The sequence below is a fragment of the Mytilus californianus genome, unplaced genomic scaffold (genome assembly GCF_021869535.1).
Source record: "Mytilus californianus isolate M0D057914Y unplaced genomic scaffold, xbMytCali1.0.p SCAF_7, whole genome shotgun sequence".
In the NCBI taxonomy this organism is placed as follows: domain Eukaryota; kingdom Metazoa; phylum Mollusca; class Bivalvia; order Mytilida; family Mytilidae; genus Mytilus; species Mytilus californianus.
Genome location: NW_026262723.1, coordinates 45,496,586 through 45,521,241, shown reverse-complemented (window position 1 = coordinate 45,521,241; position 24,656 = coordinate 45,496,586). Strand labels below are relative to the sequence as shown.

The following is a 24,656-nucleotide window of genomic DNA, read 5'->3' as shown; positions in this document are numbered from 1 at the left end:
GCAAATTCATTCTTCCTGTCGCTAAGTTTTATCTTCTTGTCGCTTATTGTCTCTACAATCTTCTTGTCGGTAATTAGTGAGACCTTCTTGATTTCCGGTTTTATTCAACAAGTGTAAACACCATGTTGGTGCATTACTTGACAAGGTCATTTATGTGAAAAACGGAGTAATACAAAATAATGAAATCCAAATGTGAATACACAATTTATTAACACTCATCTCAAACAAAAAGAATATCATGATTAACAATAATTACCTTTCTATCATCAGAATCCTCCAAATTTAAAAGATACGTAAATTTCGTCTTCTAATTTGAAATTGCCGCCAACTTATTAATAGACTACTGACGTATTTAATAAGTATCGACGACAAACAATATTCCTACGACTTTTGTCATTTGGGAAAAGTAAACGACTTGTCTTTAGAGTTTTTCGACGATTAAATATTTCATACAATTGTTCTTTGACATCTTAGCCAAAAACACAGGGGAAAATAAACTACATACGAATTTCTATTGAGCACTACTTCCTATGTGCAACTTCAAAACTTTTGGGTTGTTCGACGATCATTTAAGGTTTTTCTGGTCATATTTTTTGTATTCCAGAATTAAAAGTATGAAAAAAGTGCCCAATTAGTTATTAATAACATATTAGCCAGCTAGATAATAATAACAGCACTTTTTTCGCCATTCTGTGGGAAGAACACAAATCTAGGGTGGTAGCATAAGGCAGCTTAACTGCCTAAAAATTACTTTTTTTTAATGTGCCCACTGAACATGATGACAATTTTATTCACTAAAGTGTTAATTTAAAAAAAACTTAAGAATTAAACAAAAAATTCAAAAAATAGAGCAGGTAAACCATATCATACTTCATATGATTGAAGCAGTTTTTTCAAGTACCAGTACTGCATGTGATTAAAGGAAAGACGGTTTTTTTAAACTATACAAGAAATTATTTATAAAGTCATCACTGATAAAGTTAGAACAAGCTATTCTTCTAATGCTCATAACTTAAAAATATACGTTTCCATTTTTTATGCAGGCTCAATTTCAGTTGAATATAGAGAATCATTGACAGAAAAAAGTTGTACCTAAGTAGCTACAAAGTTCACATTTTACAGTATGCCCCCAAATATATATGATATGATAGTGATGTGTATTGGTTATGTCAGGGATAAGATAACCTTCTACAATGATGAAGACAAACAGCCGACTTATCATGAAGTGGTTCATTATAACATGCACTTGTTTAAATACCAGTGTCAGGGAGCTTTGCTATTTTATGTCATTTTTTTAAAGTAATTTTACTTTCTGATTATGATGAAAACATGTACAACCAATGATTGATTGATGTTGTCTTAACATCCCCTGACAAAATAAGAAAATACTGATTTAAAGATATTCTGCTTTATTTTCATTTCAAAACTTTACATTTTCTTTCCAATTTATATTCAAGAAGAAAACTTTAAACTTTAAAAGATAAATGGGGTATGTGTCCATGGGACACAGATGATGCGCCTGCTTGCATATAATGTTATAAAGAGACATAACTCAAGAACTGTAAAAGTGACGCTACCCAAATTTGTACTTGATCAGAGTTTTGTGGTAATTAGCATTGTGTATACGTTTCATAACATTTAGTTGAGGAAAACTTAAGTTAGAGAACTGAAACAAAAAATCCAGCAATTTTTCCATTTGTAAAGGGGCATAACTTAAGGATGATAGAAATTTTTCAAATGGGAGGAAGTAACAATGTTAGAGAACGGAAACCAATTTTGGGACGTACGGACAGACAGATGGACGAACGACGTACAGACGGACAAGGGTAAAAACTAAATGCCCCCCTCCCCTATGGCGGGGGCATAAAAATATATGACCAAGTTATGATTTCAAAGCAAGCCTTAGCTTACATTGTAGTTTTCATAATATGCTCTCGACTAAGTGTTGTTTGCTATTACTTTTTCAATAGTTTTTATCCTCTTTTTAAAAGAAAAATGAATCAAAAGTACAGCTATAAAGTCTTCATTTGAATAATAACTTCATGTTACAAATGACAATGCTTGAAAACCAGGTGTACAGATTAAAGCTGTGAGATACATAAATGTATTCAATGCCTCTAAAATAGAATTTTCTTGATCTATCAATTTGTGTTATCATTTACATATGTAATTGTTAATTGCCTTTGTTTTATCATCTTTATCTGAAGTTCAACATATGATAAGAGTAACAATGGTACAAATAGACAGCTATATCTTTAGACTGAGCTACATGGCGTCCATGAACTATCTTTCTGCACAATACAAACAATGGTACAAATAGACAGCTATATCTTTAGACTGAGCTACATGGCGTCCATGAACTATCTTTCTGCACAATACAAACAGTCCTCACAACAACTGTTCCTGCAGTGACCTGATGTCAAGCAAAATTCTGAACTTACCACAAATGTCCTCAAAACAATTTGTTTATTAACAAACAAAGACATGTCTGCAATTATCAAACTATGTATGATATTTTGGTCGTTCTATTTTCATCCTCTCTTGACTGTAGAATTATTATTAATTCAAGTATATTTGTGGATTCTGGTATTTTTTTTACCAATATTTGTGAACTATGGCATGCACTCGTTTGAAAAATAACTACAAATCTATAGAATCTGATTCTATAAATAAATACTTTCAAAAGAACTCTATTTTCATAATTCATATTTCTATGCATGGGACTAATTTTTCATACAGGCAAATAAAGCAAATAGAATGATTTTAATATATATGTACCCTTCAATAATTCCACCACCTTACTAATCTGATCCCTTCACTCTAATGAAAACCTGCCGTAAGGTGACATCACTCATAATATTTTCATAAAAATTACATTATATTGATACCAGCACTGCATAGATTTCTGATGATGTCATGTGTATTTTGTGTGTAGAATGAAATTGGACATGAAAAAACAAGACCATCTTGAAACTAAAGTATTTCTGCATTCAGATTTCTTTGTTACAAATTGACACAGTTACTTACCCTTCTTGGACTTTGCACCTATTTTTAACTTTGAAGGCCATGTAATTCTAGTATTGGATTCTTCCATAATCTGAAAATACAATATATCTGATAAAAACTTAAAAAGTCTGATAAAAAGTGATATTTTCAATGATTTTGCCAAAATTTGATTACTAAATAACACTTATATTGGTAGAGAAAATAACAACTTCCTGAACAAGTAAATGAAATAAATTGACAAGTAGGTTTTTATTAAATAAGCATAATTTCTTTTTTTATCATTATAAATAATTAAACATACATTAAACTGAAAATTTACATTTCTATTTCCTTCGATTTAATATGTAGTTGTATATATGTGCAAATGTATATAAAGATATCAACATGTTATTTCATAAAACATTGAAGAATTTATCTTCTCAAATTATTTCAACATCATTTTACTTTTGTGTTTGTTTTCTTATGTATTCACTGTTACTTCACAGTGTATTTTATTTTTTATTTTCTGTTGCATATTTGACTGTACAATGCACAGCAATACATTTTATTGTACTAATATGTATACAAACAAATTAAAGTACACGAATAAACAGAAGCCTGTCACATTTTTACCAACATGGGGGTATTAGTCTATTTAAAGACTTCCGACACAAGTACTGAATGGCACTTATATGTACCAACTGATAGCAGAGCTTACCCCATACTTTAAAAAGATTTGGGTTTTCAAATCTGATTTATTATTGAAGAATGTCAACAAAAGGTCTAATCAATGAAATGTTCATTTAAGCCCTTTCTTAATGGCTATCTAATTACAGGTACAACAGAAACAATATAGTTTACAACTAGAAGTAGGACTGCTGCCAAACAATAAATAAGACTGAAGAAGAGTTGAAAATAAAACTCAATTATCTCTTTTTCAAGCTTTGTCACAAACCCTGTACTTACAAAGTTTAACTAGTAGTGAGATTCGATGTAGCATATCTAGATCTATGTGGTTTTTAATCAAATATGCAACTTCATAACAGAGTATTTGCCTTTTATACAAATTCAAATTCTAACTACTTGTACTATTGTTGTTACAATATTATTTCAAAAGATGTTCACCATTTTTTTCTTCTTTTAAAAGCATGAGAGGTGTAAACTGTTTTAAAATATAAATCTTAACTTAAATTTACAGGCAGGGAATATTTGAAGGGAATTTTGGGTCCACTAGAGAAACAAATGATTTAAGAGAGATGTAGGGTATACTCGACAATGAGTCAATTTATGAGACATCGTTCCAACAATATAAAACATTAAAACACATCTATAGGTATCTTTGACAATATATAAGTATCTTGTTGTAGATTTTTTTTCAAGCAACTGTTTAAATTAAGAAGAGCATCAAATTGTTTTGCTACTGTAGTATTTCATAGTGCTGCATGTTCTGTATACAAAACCAATATATATCATGTTCTCAAAATCTTTCTTTGTCAATTTTCTATTGGTTTCATCAAATTTAAGGATTTATAACTATAAGCTGCCATGCATTGCATGACATTGTAATGTAATTTTCAGAAACTGATTGGTAATATTTTGATGGGTGTACTGAGGAATTCAGAACTATATGCTACTAAGTGTATCATTTTTATGTTTCATGGACTATATAAGTCATCCAAGATCAGTTTTAAACACCAAGCGACCTTCAATCATATAATTTAGTGCAGTTTTCATGATAAACATTTGCTACGCAGACCAGACGCTCATTTTTGGAAAACTTTGCATAGTTTCAATTGGTCTGTAGTAGAAATTCTTACAAGCCAAAACGATATTTCAAAAAGTCTAAGCTTATGGACCTTTGTCCCAGCATGAAGCCTGTAATGGTGTGAAGATGATTTTAGGGAAGTAACATGCAGGTAAATTACCCATGTTTTTTTATGTAAATTAAGTTTATATATCAAAGTATCAAAGGTGAATTTCAAAGATACCTCAATCACATAATATAATAATTTAATATAAGGGAGGATCTCCAGTTGATGAATTGTATTAACCTTCAACAAAATATATAAATCTGACTTATCTTTCATGCTTCAATGCTTTTTGGTGAGTTTTACCTCTGAATTTACTTATGAAATACTTTCTGTACTGCAATCAAGGTACTAGATAGTTCAATGGATGCATCTTTTATAAAACATCATTAACTGTAGTCATTCACAGTCAACCTTTTATGGTTGTAGTTCTGTTATGAATATAAGAGCACAATATTAAACCTTACCCTTTGGAAGAAATCTTCTGCATTTTCTTCTTCATGGTCACTACCTGTAATAAAAAGCAAGTACAAATGTAATTCAAAAGATAGCTATCACTTTTTCCCTGAAAGATTTCACCATTTTTGTTTTACATGTAGTTCAGACCTTCCTTTATTTTTATCAATCTAACATCTTTTGCATGTGAAAAAATACATTGTAATTCTTTCATAAGATGAGTATATGCTTGGTTCAACTGTGATTTATTGTACAGAAGGAGATCTATAAAATTCTGATTTATCAGTATAAGTACAGCAACAGCTTGGATATCTGCATCAGATTCACAGTGGTAAAACTGACATAAAAACCAGATTTAAAGAAAACATATGACTATATACATGTATTAAGTTTTCACAAACTTGCTTTATACTCCTCTGGAGTTGAGACTTGACTAATTATTTCTTACATTATGATTTCACATGTTATTTACAATCAGGCATCAGGCTTCTTATTCTTATGTATGTAACATAATCTCAGATATCCCCTTCATTTGATTTGCCATGATCCATTCATCACTGAGTTAAGTGTGGTATACAATATATGTAGTCATCACAAAATTTCAGAATTTGTTCCAAATAATAGTAGTATTATCATTACAGTAGAGCTTAAAGGGTGTCGCAGTACATGGGGTATAGAATTATGGTCACATATATACCTCCACAGCTTGAAAACTATCAAGTGTGTGTCTGGATGTGCAGGACATATAAAATGAAGCCTTGTCTGGTCAGAATAGCTATTAGGTGTCCATGTATTGTAAAAAGCATGACTTCCTATATGCACATTTAAGATTCTCAGAAAAAAAGTATTTGAGAGGTGCTAAAGTGACTTGTAGTAAATTTCTGCACCTACGTATACTACTTTAATAAATTCATTATTCAACTTGTTTTTCTCCTGAATATGCAATCAAAAATTGGATCAAAAATTTCAAATAAAAGTAGTCAAAAATTTAAACTTTGTCAAAAAAGCACTCAATTTCAAAAATATTTTCTGGTAATTTTCTCAACAGTACTGTAAGTTGCCTTTTATACTGTGTGACAATGAAAGAATACATATGTTGATCTTGCTTCACCAAAGGCAAAATATCTGTTACTGTATCTTATGTGGTTAACAGTACCCACAAGAGAACTTAGTTCAATGCCTCTTGTATAGTCGTCAACAGAAGGACAAAATGGTGGTGATGTCATTAAAATAATATTCATAAACAATATTAAAATGACAACCATTTGGAACAATCTTATGAAAGTCTTTAAATAGGAGCAGCAAATGTAAAAGAATTACAGGAAGTGTTAGTTTTAATGCTAAAATACCAACATTTACAACACAAATCAATGAGTTTCCTATTGTTTGTTTTCAATCTTGCTGATTTATTGGTCTTTTCAACTTGGTTCAATGAGGTTTTATTTATATACTTTTACTTTTTGAAGTGACAGGTATACATGCAAGCTGTACAATAGGATCAATTCTACAACAAACATTCCACCAAGTAGTCTATAAAATTGCTTAATAATCAAACCTTTTTATATTGTTATCAAAAAGTTGTAGATCTGTAATGTTTACTTATAATTTACAAGTCAGCTTCTTTATTGTACAAACAATTTGCTAATCAATAAATGCGATTAAAGATATAAAAAGGTATAATTTTGCTACAACATGCATTTGAAAGGTCTGTTCTTATTACGTGTCATCCATTAAATATGGCAAAAATCTAGCGTATTTCCGTTCCAGAGAAATAAAAATACCTTTTAAATATCCAATACAAATAAAAAACTGGCTTCTCTACTCTCTAGATGTTAATATATATTAAAAAAGACTTTTATATCATTTCCCATAACTAAATAAACATCTCTGGTCTATCTTAAGATTGTATGCCCAGACCTGTCTTTCTTATACCTATATCCTTGAAAATACAAGTGACATGTTTACTTATTAAAAATATTAATTTGCCTCAAGAAATTTTCAAAAAAACTTTTAAAAACCTGTACAAATAGAAAAAATTGTAAACTAGTTTTTATTAAATTTATAAGAAAGGTAACACTATCTGTTATAACAGAATATTTAAACTTATAAAAAATATTTATAATTATGTTTTAATTGGTTGTGAAAGGACAAGGTTCACTTTTGACCAAATATGGCATGGAATTTCATCTTCATCATTACGTGTATCATAAAGGCCATAATTTAGTTCTTAAATGGGTCACATTCAAAAGAATTAATGCTAGGTAAAACCAATTTCTTCATAAGAGTACATTACAGGCATAAGTCAGCATATTTTGGATAGATAGTCCTAATATGATGATTTAGTGCATTTTTTGGAACTAAAAGGAAAACTCTGCAAAATGTTCTGTAACCAAAAGGCTCCCAATGATTATATTGAATCCCTAGACGCAAACATTTTCTGGATCAGGGCTTGAGGCCTAAGTAAAAGAGAGGAGAAAGATTCCAGAGGGACATTCAAACTAATAAGTTGAAAATAAACTGACAACGCCATGGCTAAAAAAGAAAAAAGACCAACTGACAAACAATAGTACACAAAACACAACATAGAAAACTATAGACTGAGCAACACAAAACCCACCAAAAACTTCAGGTGCTCCGCAAGGGTCCGCAGAATTATGCTAAAAACTACTTTAAATTGTGGAAAAATTGGACCACAACTGACGATACAACTAAAATAATGCATAATTAAGGGGTTGTTACTTCATAAATTATAATGTGATGTGCCAAAAAAGAAGATATTCTGATTGAGAGTAGTATATTAAACAACTATTCTGTGTAAAATTGTTGTATTTTACCTTTATTAACAAAACATTAAAATCTTAGGGCCAATTTTAACCCTCCATGAACCTACTCCTTTAATTTGGAGACTGCACACTTGTTATGACTGACAGTGAGTTTAATTTTAGATTTACATTAAAATTTATGTGACAGAACATGCCTGTTAAATTCTTCAGATTTTCAGCAAATGTTAAAAGTGGCCAAGGCTTTGATACCATTGAAACCATGCATGTCTTGCAATCCAAACTACAAAATAAAGTAGTAGCTTTGAACCCTTTTTCCTAAGATATTCCGAACTTTTGAAAATCATTTCAAAAGAAGCCAAATTGGAGTTGAAACTGGTTACTTTTTGACATATATTACCACTTCACAACAAATCTTTCTTCATTACAATCTGTCAACAATCAATTATTGCCTTTCTTATATTAATATGAAAATACTTCTGTTGCACAGCACTCATACCAAAATCATTGATTTCAGCTGTATAATGTAAGATTTGTCAATCATAATTATATGTCATACCCGAAATATGGAGGTTATACATGGACTGGAATATAAATAATGATTTGTTATTCTGATATAATATATAATGACAGTTACATGTAGATCAGAAGTATGAAAATACTTTGGAAAATAAATAAAATTGCAATTGTCTCATTAATATTTACCAGATTTATCCTTTTTTCAGCACATTATGAAATGACTGAGTTATGCAAGTTATTATGAAATGAGAATTGAACAATGTGGATAAATAGCAAAAGTTTATAATAATGTGTTCTAATGCCATTTGCTTGTTAGGGAGAATTATGCTGAGTTTATGTTGCAAAATAAATTTTTATTCTAGTGCAAATCAATATTTATTTCAGGTCATCTTGCCATACCAAGACAAACATCTAATTATTTGTCTGTATAGGGAATGCAGACTACATTTTCAATTTTTTCTCCATTTAACATAGCTTATTCTCTAGACTCATTCACAGAAAAAATGTTTAAGCAGTTGTTATTATGAACAATTTAGTGGAAAAGTGGCCATGGTTTTGTGAAGAAAAAATAAAATATGCTTGATGTATTATCCTCATAATTATTTATTCCATGTTTTACTGTAGACCCCAATCCAAAACAATTGTGTCAATCCATAAGAGAGAAGATATCTTTTTTGATGTCTGTTACCAAGTAAGAGTCTGGCATGAGAGGTATTTCTAGTGTCTTAATAGGACTAGTAAGCCTGTTTTTGTACATCACATATTCAAAGAATCGATTGATATTAATGAAATCTACAGGTGTAAAATTATATAAATTGTCTGTTTTGCCACCTGTTACCTAACATAAACAACCGACTTTAATTTCTCATCTATCTCTTCCATGTTCTATTACTGCTATGCACCATCTTCAAAGAATAGATTTTAATGTCAGTTTAGTTCCTATCTAGAATTATTAAACCTGATAACAGAAGCATGGTGAAAGTATAATCCATCCTGTTTTACTATTTTCACAAGTATACATGTATAAACAACATAATCTTTTGATCAGTTTAATTGAGGTCTGGAGCTGGCCTGTCAGTAACTGCTAGTAGTCCTTTGTTAATTTATGTTGATCATTGTCATTTTGCTAAGTTTCTTCTGTTACCTATTCTGACATCGGACTCTGATTTCTTTTAAACTGAGTTTGACTGTACGTGTTGCTGTGTGTTTGTTTATTCCACATTGGCTAGAGATATAGGGCGAGGGTTGAGATCTCATAAAACAGGTTTAACCCGCCACATTTTTGTGCCTGTCCAAATTCAGGAATCTCTGGCCTTTGTTAGTCTTGTATGTTTTTTTAATTTTGGTTCAGTTATATGTTTCGGAATTTAGTGTGTAGTCTATTTTCGCTGAACTAGTATACATTATTTTTTATGGGCCAGCCGAATCCTGCTTCCGGGTCTGCAGGGTTTTCTCGCTGTGTTGAAGACCCATTGGTGGCCTTCGGCTGTTTTTTGCTCTTTGGTCAAGTTGCCCTCTCTTTGACACAGTCCCCTTTTCCGTATCCTAAAATAAGGAGAAGTGGTGTGATTGCCAGTGAGACAACTATCCACCAGACTTCAAATAAGTGGGTTTAAGCAAATAAAAGTCACCATATGACCTTCAACAATGCCAATGGCCTATTCAAAACAAAACAATTTAAGAAAAACAAATATTCAGACATAGTATTACTGTATACCAGCTGATGACCACAATAGCCTATATAATACATATTTACCAGGATAGATGTACAAGTCACAAAATATAAATAAGGGGATGTGGTATGTTTGCCAATGAGACAAGAGTTTTCTATGCACCAGAGTCCAAATGATGTGGATGTAAGCAACTATAGGTCAATGTGTGACTTAAACAATGAGCAAAACCCAAACAGTATAGTAAGGCAAGCTATACAAAGCCCAAGCATTACAAAATATGAACTTTACACAAATTTATTGTGAAGTGGATGGTTAATACTGAAAGTCTTTAGTAATTATATCATATATATGACAGACTCTGGCATAAATAATGCATAGTTTCAAGATGACTAGCTAGCTACATGTATGTAAGTACAAGTACTTTTCCAACAGCAATTTCTTTCAGACTAATGATATAAGAAGTCCTTCACACATAGGAGCAGTGTACTTTGACACTGACAGGAAGTCAAGTGTTTCCTCCTCAAAAAACCAAGTTGATAGAGGATAGCTTGCAAAATAGAAAATATTAATAATGGTGGTGTCACACAAAGAAGAGACCAATTTAATGTGTTCCTTTAGCATGTTTAGTAAGATTTCTGCTAGGAAATGTAATTCTATATATTTAGAACAGATTTAAAGTTGAATGGTGGGTAATAAAATTTCATGTACTGTGGATTCATTTATATTTGTGGATTATGGAAAACTTATATGTTCTTGGATATTTAATTTCATGGTTTTGCCGAAGTCTGCATACAAGCCTATCGAAAATTTGTCGTTCGTTGAAGAACATTTAATTTCATGGTTCAACTGAAGCCACGAAATCAACGAAAATTGGTATCCAACGAATAATAATGAATCCACAGTATACTGTTAAATGAGCTCTTTCAGTCATATATATATATATATCTGAATTATGATGGTGTATATATTTATAAAATGATAAAAAGTCTTGACAACATAGAAAAATTTTAGTAAAATCAATTGATTGATAGAAATATGATCACACTAAAACATTGAATAAATCTAAGGATTACTGTGTCACTCTATACCAGTAACTGTACATTCAATAAATCTTTAATAATAGTTTTGCTTTTTATTCGTTTACAATATAACATCTTAAAGACTTTGAATTCAGTTATGTTCACAAAGAACTATTTTTCCAATTCTGAAGAATTAATGGGTTTCAATAGAAGTCTTTTACACAAAACAAAACAAGCAATAAATAATTCCACTGAAACATAAACGCCTTTAAGACAAGAAGAATTTGAAAAGCTTATGCAGTTTTAAACATGTTAAAATCTATATAGTTTAAAAGGGGTTTCATATGCACTTGCATAAATATGAAATAAGCCATGAATACCATTACTCATAACTCTTATTGTGCTGTTTATTTTTCCAGACTACACATTTTTCCAGAACTCAGGCAACAAACCAATTCAAACAACTTTGACAAAGTGTATGTAAACTACCAAAACCATATCTACATGTAACTATTAATGTTGATGTCCACAATGACAAAATACAATACATGTATCATACATATTTTCTTTTTGTACAGATCAATTTTTCTAGATGATTGATAAACACCAAATGCTTAAAGCTAGAGGTCAAACAGATACTATGAATTGAGGTTAACCCTGAAGTGCATCTCTTTAATTGTCTCAAGTACTTTAAACTTAATGGCCATGTAGAAAACTTGCAAATTAAGAAGCTTGCAAGTAATAAATGCCATCTTTCTGTCAGCTGAAATAAGAACCATGTCTTCATGCTACATACTTGTGATCATTATTCATTTTCTTTTTTACATTCCTCAAAACAACAATTTCAGTTTCAAATTTATGTTGCCACAGAATGTGGGGGGGGGGGGGGGGGTAAGCTTGAGTTGAGGGAGCACTGGTAAAGAAAATATGCATTTATAAGTGGAGGACAACATTTTTTTACATGTACATGTATCATATACCTTTTTTTCAATTGACAATTTTAGCCCCCACCCCCCACCTGCATTTTCTCTATATACTCTCCTTGATGGCCAAGTACATGCACTTCATGTACTAGTACTTTTAGTTTTTCCAAATGGCTGTCAAGTTTAGATTGTTGGTACAGTACTTGTATATTAAATGCATGTACTTGGCCATAAAGGAGAGTATATAGAAAAAATGCAGGATGGGGGGGGGGGGGGGGGGCTAAACACATGCAAAAATAGACCAATTCTATTCTTTATTTTTTTCTGACCCATAAAAATATGAACAGAGATACACTGGATATATATACAAAGAAATACTTCTGCTGTAATGATAAGACAACAGATCAAGGAAAACAAAAGTTGTTTCAAGTACCTTAAGCTGAACACCTGCATATTAAATTTTCTTGAGAAATTGCACACTTCATCAGCAGTAATTAATGAACAGTAATTTTTGCATCACACAATGCACATGCCAACTGCAAAATATATCCCATTATTCAAATAAAGGAAGTTTTTTTTTTCTTGTTTTTGAATTAGTCATCATACATATAGATAACTTAACCATGATATAGGTGTTTAAATCAGACAGAAAATACGCTTATTGCCAATAAAATGATACACAGATCTCCTAAGCAGTTAAACAGCCTAAACAGTTCAAAAAGAAATATGAATATCTGTTTCTGAATAACTTAATGTTTTTCAAATACTGAGAAGTTATTGTAAATTAAACTAATTGGATAACACCTGCTTATAATGGTGTGGACAGGTCTTCCAACAAAGTAAACTTTTTATAGTGGATTACTGCTATACTCTCCTAATGCAACCATTGCACATGTGCCATATGTGGAACAGGATCAGCTTTCCCTCCCACAGCACATGAGTTCACCCTTGTTTTTGTTGGTTTGTGTTGCTCAGTCTTTAGCTTTTCTATGCAGTGGTGGTGTTTTGATGATTTGTTTGTCTTTTCATTGTTTTAGCTGTGGTGCATTTGTTGTTTTTCTTCGACTGTCTTCCCCCTCTTTTTTGCATCAAGTCATATGATTGTAGGTCAGTTAGTATAATAAGGATGATAGCCATGTATACATCTAGTTATAAATTGTTAAGATTTTTTTAAATATTCAGGCAAAAAATCTACAATGACAGATAACAACCACCACGGATGATAAACTGATTGATTAAAATTGTTGATATTTAACACTATTGGTAATACTGTGGCGGTCACTTTTTATTGGTGATAGAAACCAGAGTGCCCCGAGAGAACCACCAACAGTCAGTAAAACTGCTTAATAGAGGTCATTATTATAACTGCTGGTCATATTAATAATGATGGCCTCTCAATATGGCCTTTTGGACTGCTAGGGTGTAAAACCCCAATAATCAATCAATATTAACATTGTTTTAGAGTAGTCAGTATTATTCTCTATAAATTGTATCACAATAACATCATACTTGGATAATCCAAATACATGTATATATATGCAATATTACCTGATATCCACATAATCTATACAATATTAGTTTAAACGCTGATCAATCTCATTCAGTTAAAGAAATTCAAGTACTATATTAGCATATATTTTAATTTTTCAAAAATCCACCTTGTAAACATTGAAAAATAATTCTTCATTGAATTTGATAAAAAATTTCTCAAAACTTAAACTTCATCAGTATGTCTTAAAACCTAACAACAGTACTATAAAATAATATACAGCCTGTTCAGTAAAAGGAATGACGTAAGGAATTAATTTCCTACTGAGATTCTACTTAAATTCCAATCAATCTTTAATATATACCTTGTATTATATACATGTACACCCATATAAATACATATACTTGCTAAAAACCAATTATTTCCATTGAAGTTGTACATTTGTAGGTGTTAATGAAATTGATTTTTACCTCTTTCCTTGTATGAGACTTTTAATGCACCTCTGACATGTCTCACGGGACTAATTATTGAATGATTCACTTGAAAATTGGTGACTGCAATATTTATTCTTCCCTTGCATATTTGAATTGACACAAGTTTCTATTTTAATATGACCTACAAAATCATTCCAAAACAGGAGCAAGAGTAAACAAATAAACACAACTGCGTGTATAAACAGCAATTATTGAAATAAATTTAATTTAATCAATACAACAGATTTTTACTGCCAAACTTAAGTCAGAGTCAAATGATACACATACTACTCAGACACTTGGAAAATACTGTGCATACAATATTAATATAATTGATTGATTGTTGGTTGCTTAATGTCCAGTGGCAAATGTTTCATGCATGCTAGGACATGAACAAATTAGCAAAAAATACAATAGGAAGGTCCGGTTATAGAGGTCAACTAGGTTGCAGTTCGGGAAATTTGGACTGCCATGGGGAAATGAGGGTAAATTGGATAGGGACAGAAATTTAGCCTTGCAACAGGCCACCTACGGACTCCTCAAAGAATTGTTGCAAGGGTTCTTAACAAAATTACATGCAGAGAGCGTGATACTCTCTCTACAAAAGGCATCATATTTAATGTCCCCATTCTGACCGGACGTGGCTGTGTACTTGATACATCCCGCACAGCCAAACGGACGCCCCACTATAGCAAGGGTTTTACTGCCGGTCGGAAGAAGACCTGTAGTGACCATATTTCTATTCCCTAGTCACCCTTGGGGGTAATGATAACATAATGTATAGTAACCAACCTAATAATATAAAAGTCACCTGACCATGAAAAAACTCATCAGAGATACCAGGTTTGTAATTTGGTACACTTGATGCACCTTTTGTTAACTGAATATCAGACTAATCAGTGGTGCTCAAGGTAAATTAGTTGAAAGGTCAAATCAAAAACATAGTTGCAACTGAGGTGCATTAAAATCCTAAAAACGAGATCTACATGTCGGTTTAATAACTTATGTCAGAAAGACATGTACATGTACTCCTCAGAACAAATGCACATATATATTTTGCCATTAAGTGGTCTGATTTTCTTTGACTTAAGGTTTTCAATGGCTGCCTTAGTGTGTTCTACACCTTTTTTTTTGCTGTTAGAACTAAACTTTGACCACTAGCATGCAAAATTAGGTCCAGGTCATAGATACGTCAGGAGATTATAAACTACTTAAAACCAGACAAAAGAAGAAAATCAACAAGATTTGAAAACCAATTTTTAAAAAAATTCTGATTTTTTAGGGCCAGGCCAATGGCAAATACGGTAAGTTACTAATAACAACATAAGCAGAAACACTACTACTTATCATTTGTTGTTTGATAAATCATGTTAAGTAATACCAAGAACTTTGTCTCATCAAAATACATGTACTTATATATTACAGCATGAAAATATGGTCAAGGTCAAAATTACTGATTGACAAGATTTCAGCATAAGCTTTATGCTCTATCTAGATTTAAGCTCACCTACATTGTAGGTACAAAAATGTACATGTAGCAAAATGTACCTTGCTTTAAAAGTTATAATTGAAAGGTTCAAATTTCTTGAAAATCTAATTTTAGATGTTTCTGTTTTTAAAATAATAATTTATTCTCTTTAATAAACTGATGACACAGATATATGTCTTGCTTGTATATAATTTTGATAGTTTAATGCAACTGTTGAAATTAAAATGGCTTTATTTAAACATGCTAACAATACTTAATAAGCTAAAGTATATAAATGTTTTTAAAATGAACTATTTTTATTACATCTGTCATGTCTGTTCAATGGTTAAATAAAAACATAACCCATAACTTTATTGAACGAATTCAACTTTAATATTTTTCAAATATAAGATTATTAGATAAATCTACATAAAGCAATATATTCAATGTTTCAGATATCTCGACATGATAATATACCGATCAAATATCATCTTTCAATCGTGTTACGTTGATATGAATCTTCAATCTTCATGTCCATTCAAATAATTCTGAATTTTTATACAGGTATGAAAATTTGTCATATTAAATCTTAAAATGAAACATATCTCTTCAAATATCAGAAAAAAACATTTAATGATTTATTTTATTTCAAAAAGTGCACTGATGATATCCTTTTGAAATATAATTGTGGCATACACTTGCGTCTTTATGTTAAGCTATTGAATTGTTTAAACAGCACTTCAGCGCTTGATACCAAGGAACTCAGAAGATCAATCAGGATTGTGTAAATTATAAGAAAGACATTGTCTGTGACGTAAACATTTCAAGCAGGTGACCTTATATGTGACCTGATCGGGATAGGTCTACATTGGATCTTTATGGTATCTCTGACAAATTTAATCAGTAAATCCGAAAGGATGAGCATTAAATCTTAAATAAATAACAAAAAATTGCACTTCCCCTTGTAGATACCATGACAATTCCAGTTCAAACATTCTGCCTCCTGGCATAGAGCTTTACATCTAGTTTGAATGTGAATCAAATCCATGCATACTGCAGTTGATGTGTGCAAACCTTTTTTTCTGCACGAGATACATTTGGTATGTCACGACTCTGTTTAACCTTACATGTACTGGGAAAACGATTTTTGCAGCAAGTATTCTAAATAAACAAACTGTTTCTAAAATCATGTACCTTTCAAATCATGCAAACCAAAATTTTTATAAGTAAATCCTCAAAAATTCTGATTTTATTAAAAAACACTTGTATATTTACATTTTTGCAGGGATTGTGTCTCATGAGTTAACAGTATAATAAACCACAACTTTTCCATTGTAAATTGTACATGTATAAATGAATGTCACTGCCATTTTTTTTTTTGCATGCAAGATACATGTAGTACATGTATGTACTTAGTTACATGAAACCTGGTTTACCATGTAAAATTTGTTATTCCAATCTGGCACAAACTTTCGTCTTCAAGTTAATTTGTTGCTTTTTTCAATTAAAGTATTATAGGCATATATATACACATGATACATGTACATGTATGTATATCATAAACTATTCATTTAAACTATATTTCTCATTAATTTTAAGTTGTGCTCAATATTTAATAGTTCAATTTCTGTAATAAAAATATTTGAAATCTTTAAGTAAATTCAGTAAATCTTAGGTCAGTCTTATTAGACATCTACTAACCTAGAACTTTAAACTAAACAATACAATTATAATAATTGAGTTTTTAAAGTAAACATTTAAAGATAGAATACATGTACCTTTTCATGTGGAGCTATTTCAATGAAGCTTATTTTCTTTGTGCAAGTATTGAACTTGACATCAAATGTAAACACAGAAATATATTTTTGCTGTTAATTTTATTTCTTCATTTATTTAAGGAATGACTGTAATATTTTTTCTGTCTATGAAGAAATAACATAAAAAATGTGGTGCACACTGAATAACCCGTGTAGCGCGTTATTTTAAAGTGTGCACCACATTTTTTTTGTTATTTCGAATAGACAGAAAAAATATTACAGTCATTTCTTATAATTTAATTCTAAATTCCATTTTAAATCGTAGTAAACCACGAAAAAACGTTGATGACGTCACGGTCACATGACAAAATTATGTCTATGAGCTGATAAACAAAACAACGTCAGCCAATCAGAAGACGTGTTACATCCAAAATTAAATTATAAAGGTATAAATCTTATATCTATAAAATGTAAAAATTAAATCTAAAAGAATGTAACCTCTTAATATCAAATGGGGACAACTGACATTTTGAGTTTTGTCCATCAAAGAATGGATCCAGCTGACTCGATATCATTGTACAGTATTTCAGATTTACTGCAAGAAAATTTAAGTCTTTTTACAATTTTTTGGCATGGATATTGAACAAATTAACATTCATGGTATATGTATTAGGCCCAAAAAAAATATGCTGCTTAAGGTTTCCTGAATGAAAATGATGAACCAAATAACATGAATAAGGTTATCTATTTATTTCAAACAAAGCATAACAAGTTTCAACTTATCTAGCACCAAGTGAGCTAATTAGCTTTTTGAAACAGATTAAAAGCCAAAATAATCAGGAATAAAAATTATTGTAAATAATAACTATTTCAGGTTATCCATTTCTATTAACTTTATATGTAGTACGCCAGAATTGCTTAATCATTAAACTTTTTTTTACCATGATTCATGAATGAAAAAGCCATAATCTACTTTCATTCATATACATTCATATACATGTACAAAAATGTATATATACAATGTAGCTTATTATTTGGAAATCTAAAATACAATGACACTGAAAATTTGCACTTTTGTATGCATTTTCTGTGTGAATATTCATTAAGGCAAAATTAATTCAAAATGTAGAATGAAATATACATGTTCTGTTCAAATATCTGTTTGCAAGTGTTGAGTGACCTTTGTACAATTTCATTATGAGAAATGTCCAAATGTATATACAATGTATCATTTCAGACAAATTGTTTAATCTTCCATGATTTTTTTTAGGAAAGAAAAAAAAACTTTATAAAAAGTTTTATCGATAACTGAAATACTGTCATTTATATTTCTATTGTTTGACCTTAAGATTGTATATATTTTAAACTTTTTAAAATTATAACAGTACTGGGATAATTAAACTGACAGATTGAAAGAAAATGCACTCATTCACCCAATCTATCTACAGTGCAATTAATGTTGCTTTGATATCAGATCCTGTATAAGTAATTTGATTCCACCCTCAAACATGTCAAATATCAAAGTGACATTTATATTTCAACACTTATAATTCAATACTTTTCTACATGTACATACAAATAGTCAAAAACAACAGGTCATGGTTGAAAGTGCTCTTTCATTCTTTAAAATGTAGCCTTTTACACTATAAACATTCAAATATTCAGTTATTTATAGCACCTACTAGTAAAATTGGACTTTCAAAAGCTGGCATACATTTCGAAGTTTGATGCCAAAATTTGAAATAAACTTTCACATAATGTTTTTTATACTGAGGGAAAACAGGCTCCTTACACTACTACAGGCTCCTTACACTACTACAGGCTCCTTACACTACTATTTTTGTCAAATGTTGCATATAAGAAATTTCAAATATTTCAAATAAAAACCTGTTCAATGCAAAACAACTTGTATTTGACAAAAAGAAAATGAGAAATTTGAAATTTTATTTGACACCTAATTATATTACTTAGCATGCTTAATGATATAATTAAATTGGTACTGTTTATGTTGCTAAAGGTACATTGTAAGTAGAAAGCTATAGAAAATGCTGGAACATGTTACCTCTATATCTTATTGTGTTTTGTGACATTGGGTTGCTGTCTGATTGATTTACAGTATACTGTACATGTACATGTATAAATACCCCACATTTCCTTTTATTCATACAAGTGCATCAGCATCAGCACTACCAAGCTCTATGCAAAACATGTGATTACTATATGAAGTTGGATATATTCTACTATAATATGAATCAGCAGGTGTGATAATATCTCAATTCCCTATCTATGTCTGACATCAGAAACATTTTACACACTAATAAACTAATACATTTACATGAACAAAGTTTTTAACAAAATTCCACTAAGAGTTTGTTACTTTGACTGGTAAAATAATTAACAGATCAATCAATGGGAAAATTGCTTTTAAGGACAGATAGGAGTTTCCCATAGTTAAGTGGAAAAGTGTCAGGGATAAACATACATGTACATGTTTATACATATGTATCTACCTTTTTACATGAATATGTACAATGTATACACATTGCCAATTAAGAATGAACCCCCTAAAACCCCTTTGCATTGCAATTGGTATAATTTATATGGTAATTTTTAACATCATGTTGCAACTGATTCAACAGATGATACAAGAACGAATTGATTATTGTGAAATTGGTATTGTTCCTTTCAATTGGTGCATGTCAGGGACAGTTTGATTTTTTAATTAGTATATTGACTTACATTTGTACATGGGCGTATAACGTAGCATTAATTTCTCGTTACAATTTCAATATACTGTACATTTTGATACAGCTCCTCATTTTTAATTCAGTTGTGATTCTTTTTTAAATTTGCAATTTGAAAGCATATAAAAAATGTAAGTACATTGTACATGTATTACAGAAAAAAAGTAAAATAACAAAAATACCAATTCACAAACCCCAAGGAAAATTCAAAACAGAGAGTCCATTATCAAATGGCAAATCTAAAAGCTCAAACACATCAAACGAATGGAAAATAACTGTCATATTCCTGACTTGGTACAGGCATTTCCTTCTGTAACAAATGTTGGATTAAAGAAGAACAGATACATTAGCATTCATACATGTATGTCATTATAGGTTGAATCTGTATTCTTTATACATGTCTATATAAATTGCAAACTGCATCTTTTTTTATTTTTAAGATTGTATAACTCAGTGAACAAATAATTTTCAACATTTGCATTTAAATTAATTACTTTATCATAGTATAAATATAAGGAGATGTGTTGAGAGCTTGTTTACAACTGTAAGTCATAGTACATGTATGGCCTTCAACAATGAGAAAAATCCATACTGTATATAAGGGGAGGGGAATATTTTTTCATTGTGTTGCTTCTACATTTACATTTTTTTTAGCAAATATACATAAATATACATAAATGTTGTCTGCTCTATGGTCGGGTTGTTGTCTCTTTGATACATTCCCCATTTCCATTCTCAATTTTATTGTATATACATGTACATGATGTACTATAATGAACAATCCAGTGTTATGAAAGATCCTCCCATTCAAGGAAGTACTGTAAGGTAATTAAGACGGTTCTGATAAGAACTACTTGTGTTTGTTGAGTAACTGGACTATATGGACTCATCAGAACAAGCTGGAACTCATTTTAAAAAGTGATGACTCCCAGGAGTCACCCTAAAAAATATCCTAGTGAGAAGCCTGTATGGTTTCACTACAGTACAAAAATAGATAGAATGTTAATTATATATTTATTCCTGGACTTCTTGAATCTGGCAGTAAAACTTATACATGTACATGTATATTCTTAGGAGATCTAAAGGTGTCCCTTTGGCTATCTGGGATGTATACATTTGTACATCCATTGCAGCGACATGTACATGTAGCTTAGGTTTCGGTTGGAAAGGGGACATAAATCCAATGCCTCATGTGCATGTAGTGAGAGTGCCACGGTCTCAGTACATTTAAGAACCGTTGCACAACCCTCTGAGGGGTTTGTTGGTGGCCTGATGCAAGGAAAAATACATTCTATTAATTGGATGATCATGAACTTTCTTAAATCATTTATCAAATTTATGATTGGTGTTGTAAATTTCAACAGCTTGTAATTTATTGTTATGTCTTTAACTTTCCTATAACAATCAGGTACAATTTTGTCTGATTTTCAGATATCTAATTCAATTTTAAAGATGTGCTGTCTTAGACTTTTTATATCTTCGTTGTATCTCAAAATATATGATTAATATGTTTAATAAAACTTCATATCAAGTTGAATGCATTTAATTAGTTTTTGTGGTGAGAAAGCAATGGTAATTATATATAAGTCTGCTCTTGGTTAAAGTTAGACGAATAGTATAAATGTATAATTCGTCTCAACTTATCATCATACATGTACAATGTATGCCAGAGAAAAAAATATTATAATCTCTGTTGAGATTTCTAAAACTCATGCCTGCCAACCCTCCCGTTTTGAGCGGGAGACTCCCGCTCAAATGGCGAAATTCAGGAAATCTCCCGCGCGGGAGTATAGAATCTCCCGCTTTTGGATATTTCAACCTTGAATGACAAGTCAACAATAATTACGTTTTTGTGTCTCTGATGAGGTTTGTTTTTACCTGTAAATCACAGACCATGTGAAACTAAATGGCTTCACTTGACAGCTTGGGTGTCAAACATAGTACTAATTAACGATCATTAACGACTTTTGCTTAAAGCTATGTGTTATACTTCATAGAAAATTCGGGTTACTTCCCCTGTTTAATCCTGTTTTGAGTTACCTCTTCTTTAAATAATGTGAATTGATAAAACAATATAAACTAAAAAAAAATTAAACAAAGAATCATAAAAGGATGGCAATTAAAAGATTTTGTATGCCTTTAGACAAAAAAAATAATTATATTTAAAAATATCTTAGAAGATCTCTACTTCTATTCAATGTTTATATTGAAATTTATAAGATATGTATTGAACCAATTGAAGTGGACTATATGAGTGCACACACTTATTGCACCATCTGAAGCAACATGATTGCACTCTGTATCATACAGAGGGATCTGGGGTGAAAAGTTGTCCTGATTGGATTCAAATGTAAAAGATGATGAAATAGGAAAGAAACAAACAACACACCTTCTGTAGGATATAACCATATTTAAAGAAACATAGTATAAAATCATTGGGATATGGTAACCAAATAGATGTTATACTTTTAGATTTTTCCAAAGCTTTTGATAAAGTCCCCCATCAAAGATTAGCCCAGAAATTAAACTTTTATGGTATTAGGAATCAAAATTTAAATTGGATAAATGACTTTTTAGCTGACAGGCAACAGCAGGTACTATTAAATGGTGTTAAATCTTCAAAATTAGCTGTTGATTCTGGTGTCCCTCAGGGAACAGTTTTAGGCCCAACATTATTTTTACTCTTTATTAATGACCTACCCGAACATGTAACTTGCAATGCAAGACTTTTTGCAGATGACTGTTTATTGTATAGAAATGTTAATAATAGTTCTGATGCCAAATTACTTCAAAAAGATTTATCTAGTTTAGTACAATGGGAAGAGGACTGGCAAATGAATTTTAATCCTGAGAAGTGTTATGTTATTCATATTTCTAAAAAAAGTAAACCTTCCACTTTTGATTATATATTGCACAATCATGTTTTAGAAGCAGTAAAAGATAGTAAATATTTAGGCGTAACTATAAGCCATGATCTTGATTGGGGAACACATATAAACAATATTACCTGTAAGGCAAATAAAACCTTAGGTTTTCTTCGTAGGAACTTAAAAAACTGCACACGTAAGGTTAAAAACCTTACGTACACATCACTTGTCCGTCCAGTCGTCGAATACTCTTCCCCTGTATGGGATCCGTACAAAAAGCAACACATCACTCAGGTTGAGCAGGTACAGCGTAAGGCAGCCAGGTTTGTCTTCAATGATTATAAAGACAGATCACCTGGAGCAGTTTCAAATTTAATTAAATCATTGGAATGGGAAAATTTAGAAATAAGAAGGAAAAAAGCTAGATTAACTATGCTATATAAAATAAATTGGGGGTTAGTGGAAGTTCCTAAGGACAATTTAACAATATCTGATAGACATATTAGGGGGAAACATAAATTTAGGCAAATATCAACAAATAAAGATTTCTATAAATTTTCTTTTTATCCTCGCACTATTTCGGACTGGAACTCACTACCTGAAGCAATAGGTATGTCTGACACCCTGGAATCCTTCAAAAGTGGCATATCCACTCTAACATTTGAAGGAGCCACAACAACTTATTAAACTACAAAGCCACTGTACATAATGTATATATGTTATTGTTAATGATTTTTCTTTGTCATATTATTTTTAAATTAAGTCCATATGTACATAGCACACAAGTTCCGGGAAGTTTTACACTCCTACCTAGGAGTCTACTCCCGTATTCGGAAGAAGAAGAAGAAGAAGAAGTATATCTGTTAACTCTTATATGTGTTTTGTAGATGAATAAATAAACACGTCATATATTTCACTTGAAAATGTCGTTCGCGCAAAATCTCCCCGTCAGCTGTCATAGCTGAGAGGGAGATCTCCCTCTTAGAAGGTTTCAGAGGTTGGCAGGTATGAAAACTGGTAGTTCAAATAATAGAATTTTGTTTATTAGAATGATTTTCAATTGTGCAAATGCTGTTGTCAGACGGTGTGTAGGGTTCGTAAGGGGGTTTGACTCTACTTTCAATTGTTTACAAATATGCAAAAATTCGGAAGTCCTCGCACTTTTACTTTCAATATTGACAAATGATCGACCTACCTTGGAGCATTTGCTCCAATTTCTTTCTGTCAACACGAAATCTCTCCTCGATAAATCCAGGTTCAAGTTCATCTTTAATATCCTGGTTGTTTTCATCACATATATCCGTTGGAGACTCGTTAATACTTCTTGAATCCTTCATGTTATCCGAGCACAACGATAAGTGATCTGCCATTGCATCTCTGCTGTTGTCATTGCCACTTCGAGGCTCCGAACCGAGAACGGTTATTCGTGATTTTCCGGAATAGTTTTTTGTAAGAATACAGATTTTTGATTAAGTTCCTATGCAAATTTTAAAATATGACTTAGCAAATTGGTATCCTAATTGAACGAAAATGAAGCTATATTTTCATCCTATATTTTTTAAAGACCGTCTAATACAAAAAAAACAACAACGTTTTTTGTCTCATCAGCAAGGTTAGTAAGTTTTACCAGGGGTTTATATTTTATGTCTTGTACTTCGGTCTCATTACATAACATATATATGAAAACTAGAGATT

At 31.1% G+C, this 24,656-nt stretch overlaps 1 protein-coding gene across 2 annotated transcripts in view; it reads right to left on the bottom strand.

Annotated features, from left to right (window-relative positions):
* The window catches only part of LOC127709120 (protein bicaudal C homolog 1-A-like), a 103,378-nt gene extending 79,021 nt beyond the window's left edge, over positions 1-24,357 (bottom strand). For both annotated transcript variants that reach the window (XM_052214470.1, XM_052214471.1), the window contains exons 1-3: positions 24,157-24,357; positions 5,261-5,304; positions 3,028-3,097 (exon numbers count right to left, since the gene is read on the bottom strand). In XM_052214470.1, the coding sequence (XP_052070430.1) occupies positions 3,028-3,097; positions 5,261-5,304; positions 24,157-24,331 (289 nt within the window). In that variant the 5' untranslated portion in view covers positions 24,332-24,357. The remainder of the gene's footprint in view (positions 1-3,027; positions 3,098-5,260; positions 5,305-24,156) is intronic.
* Positions 24,358-24,656: the final 299 nt, after the last annotated feature.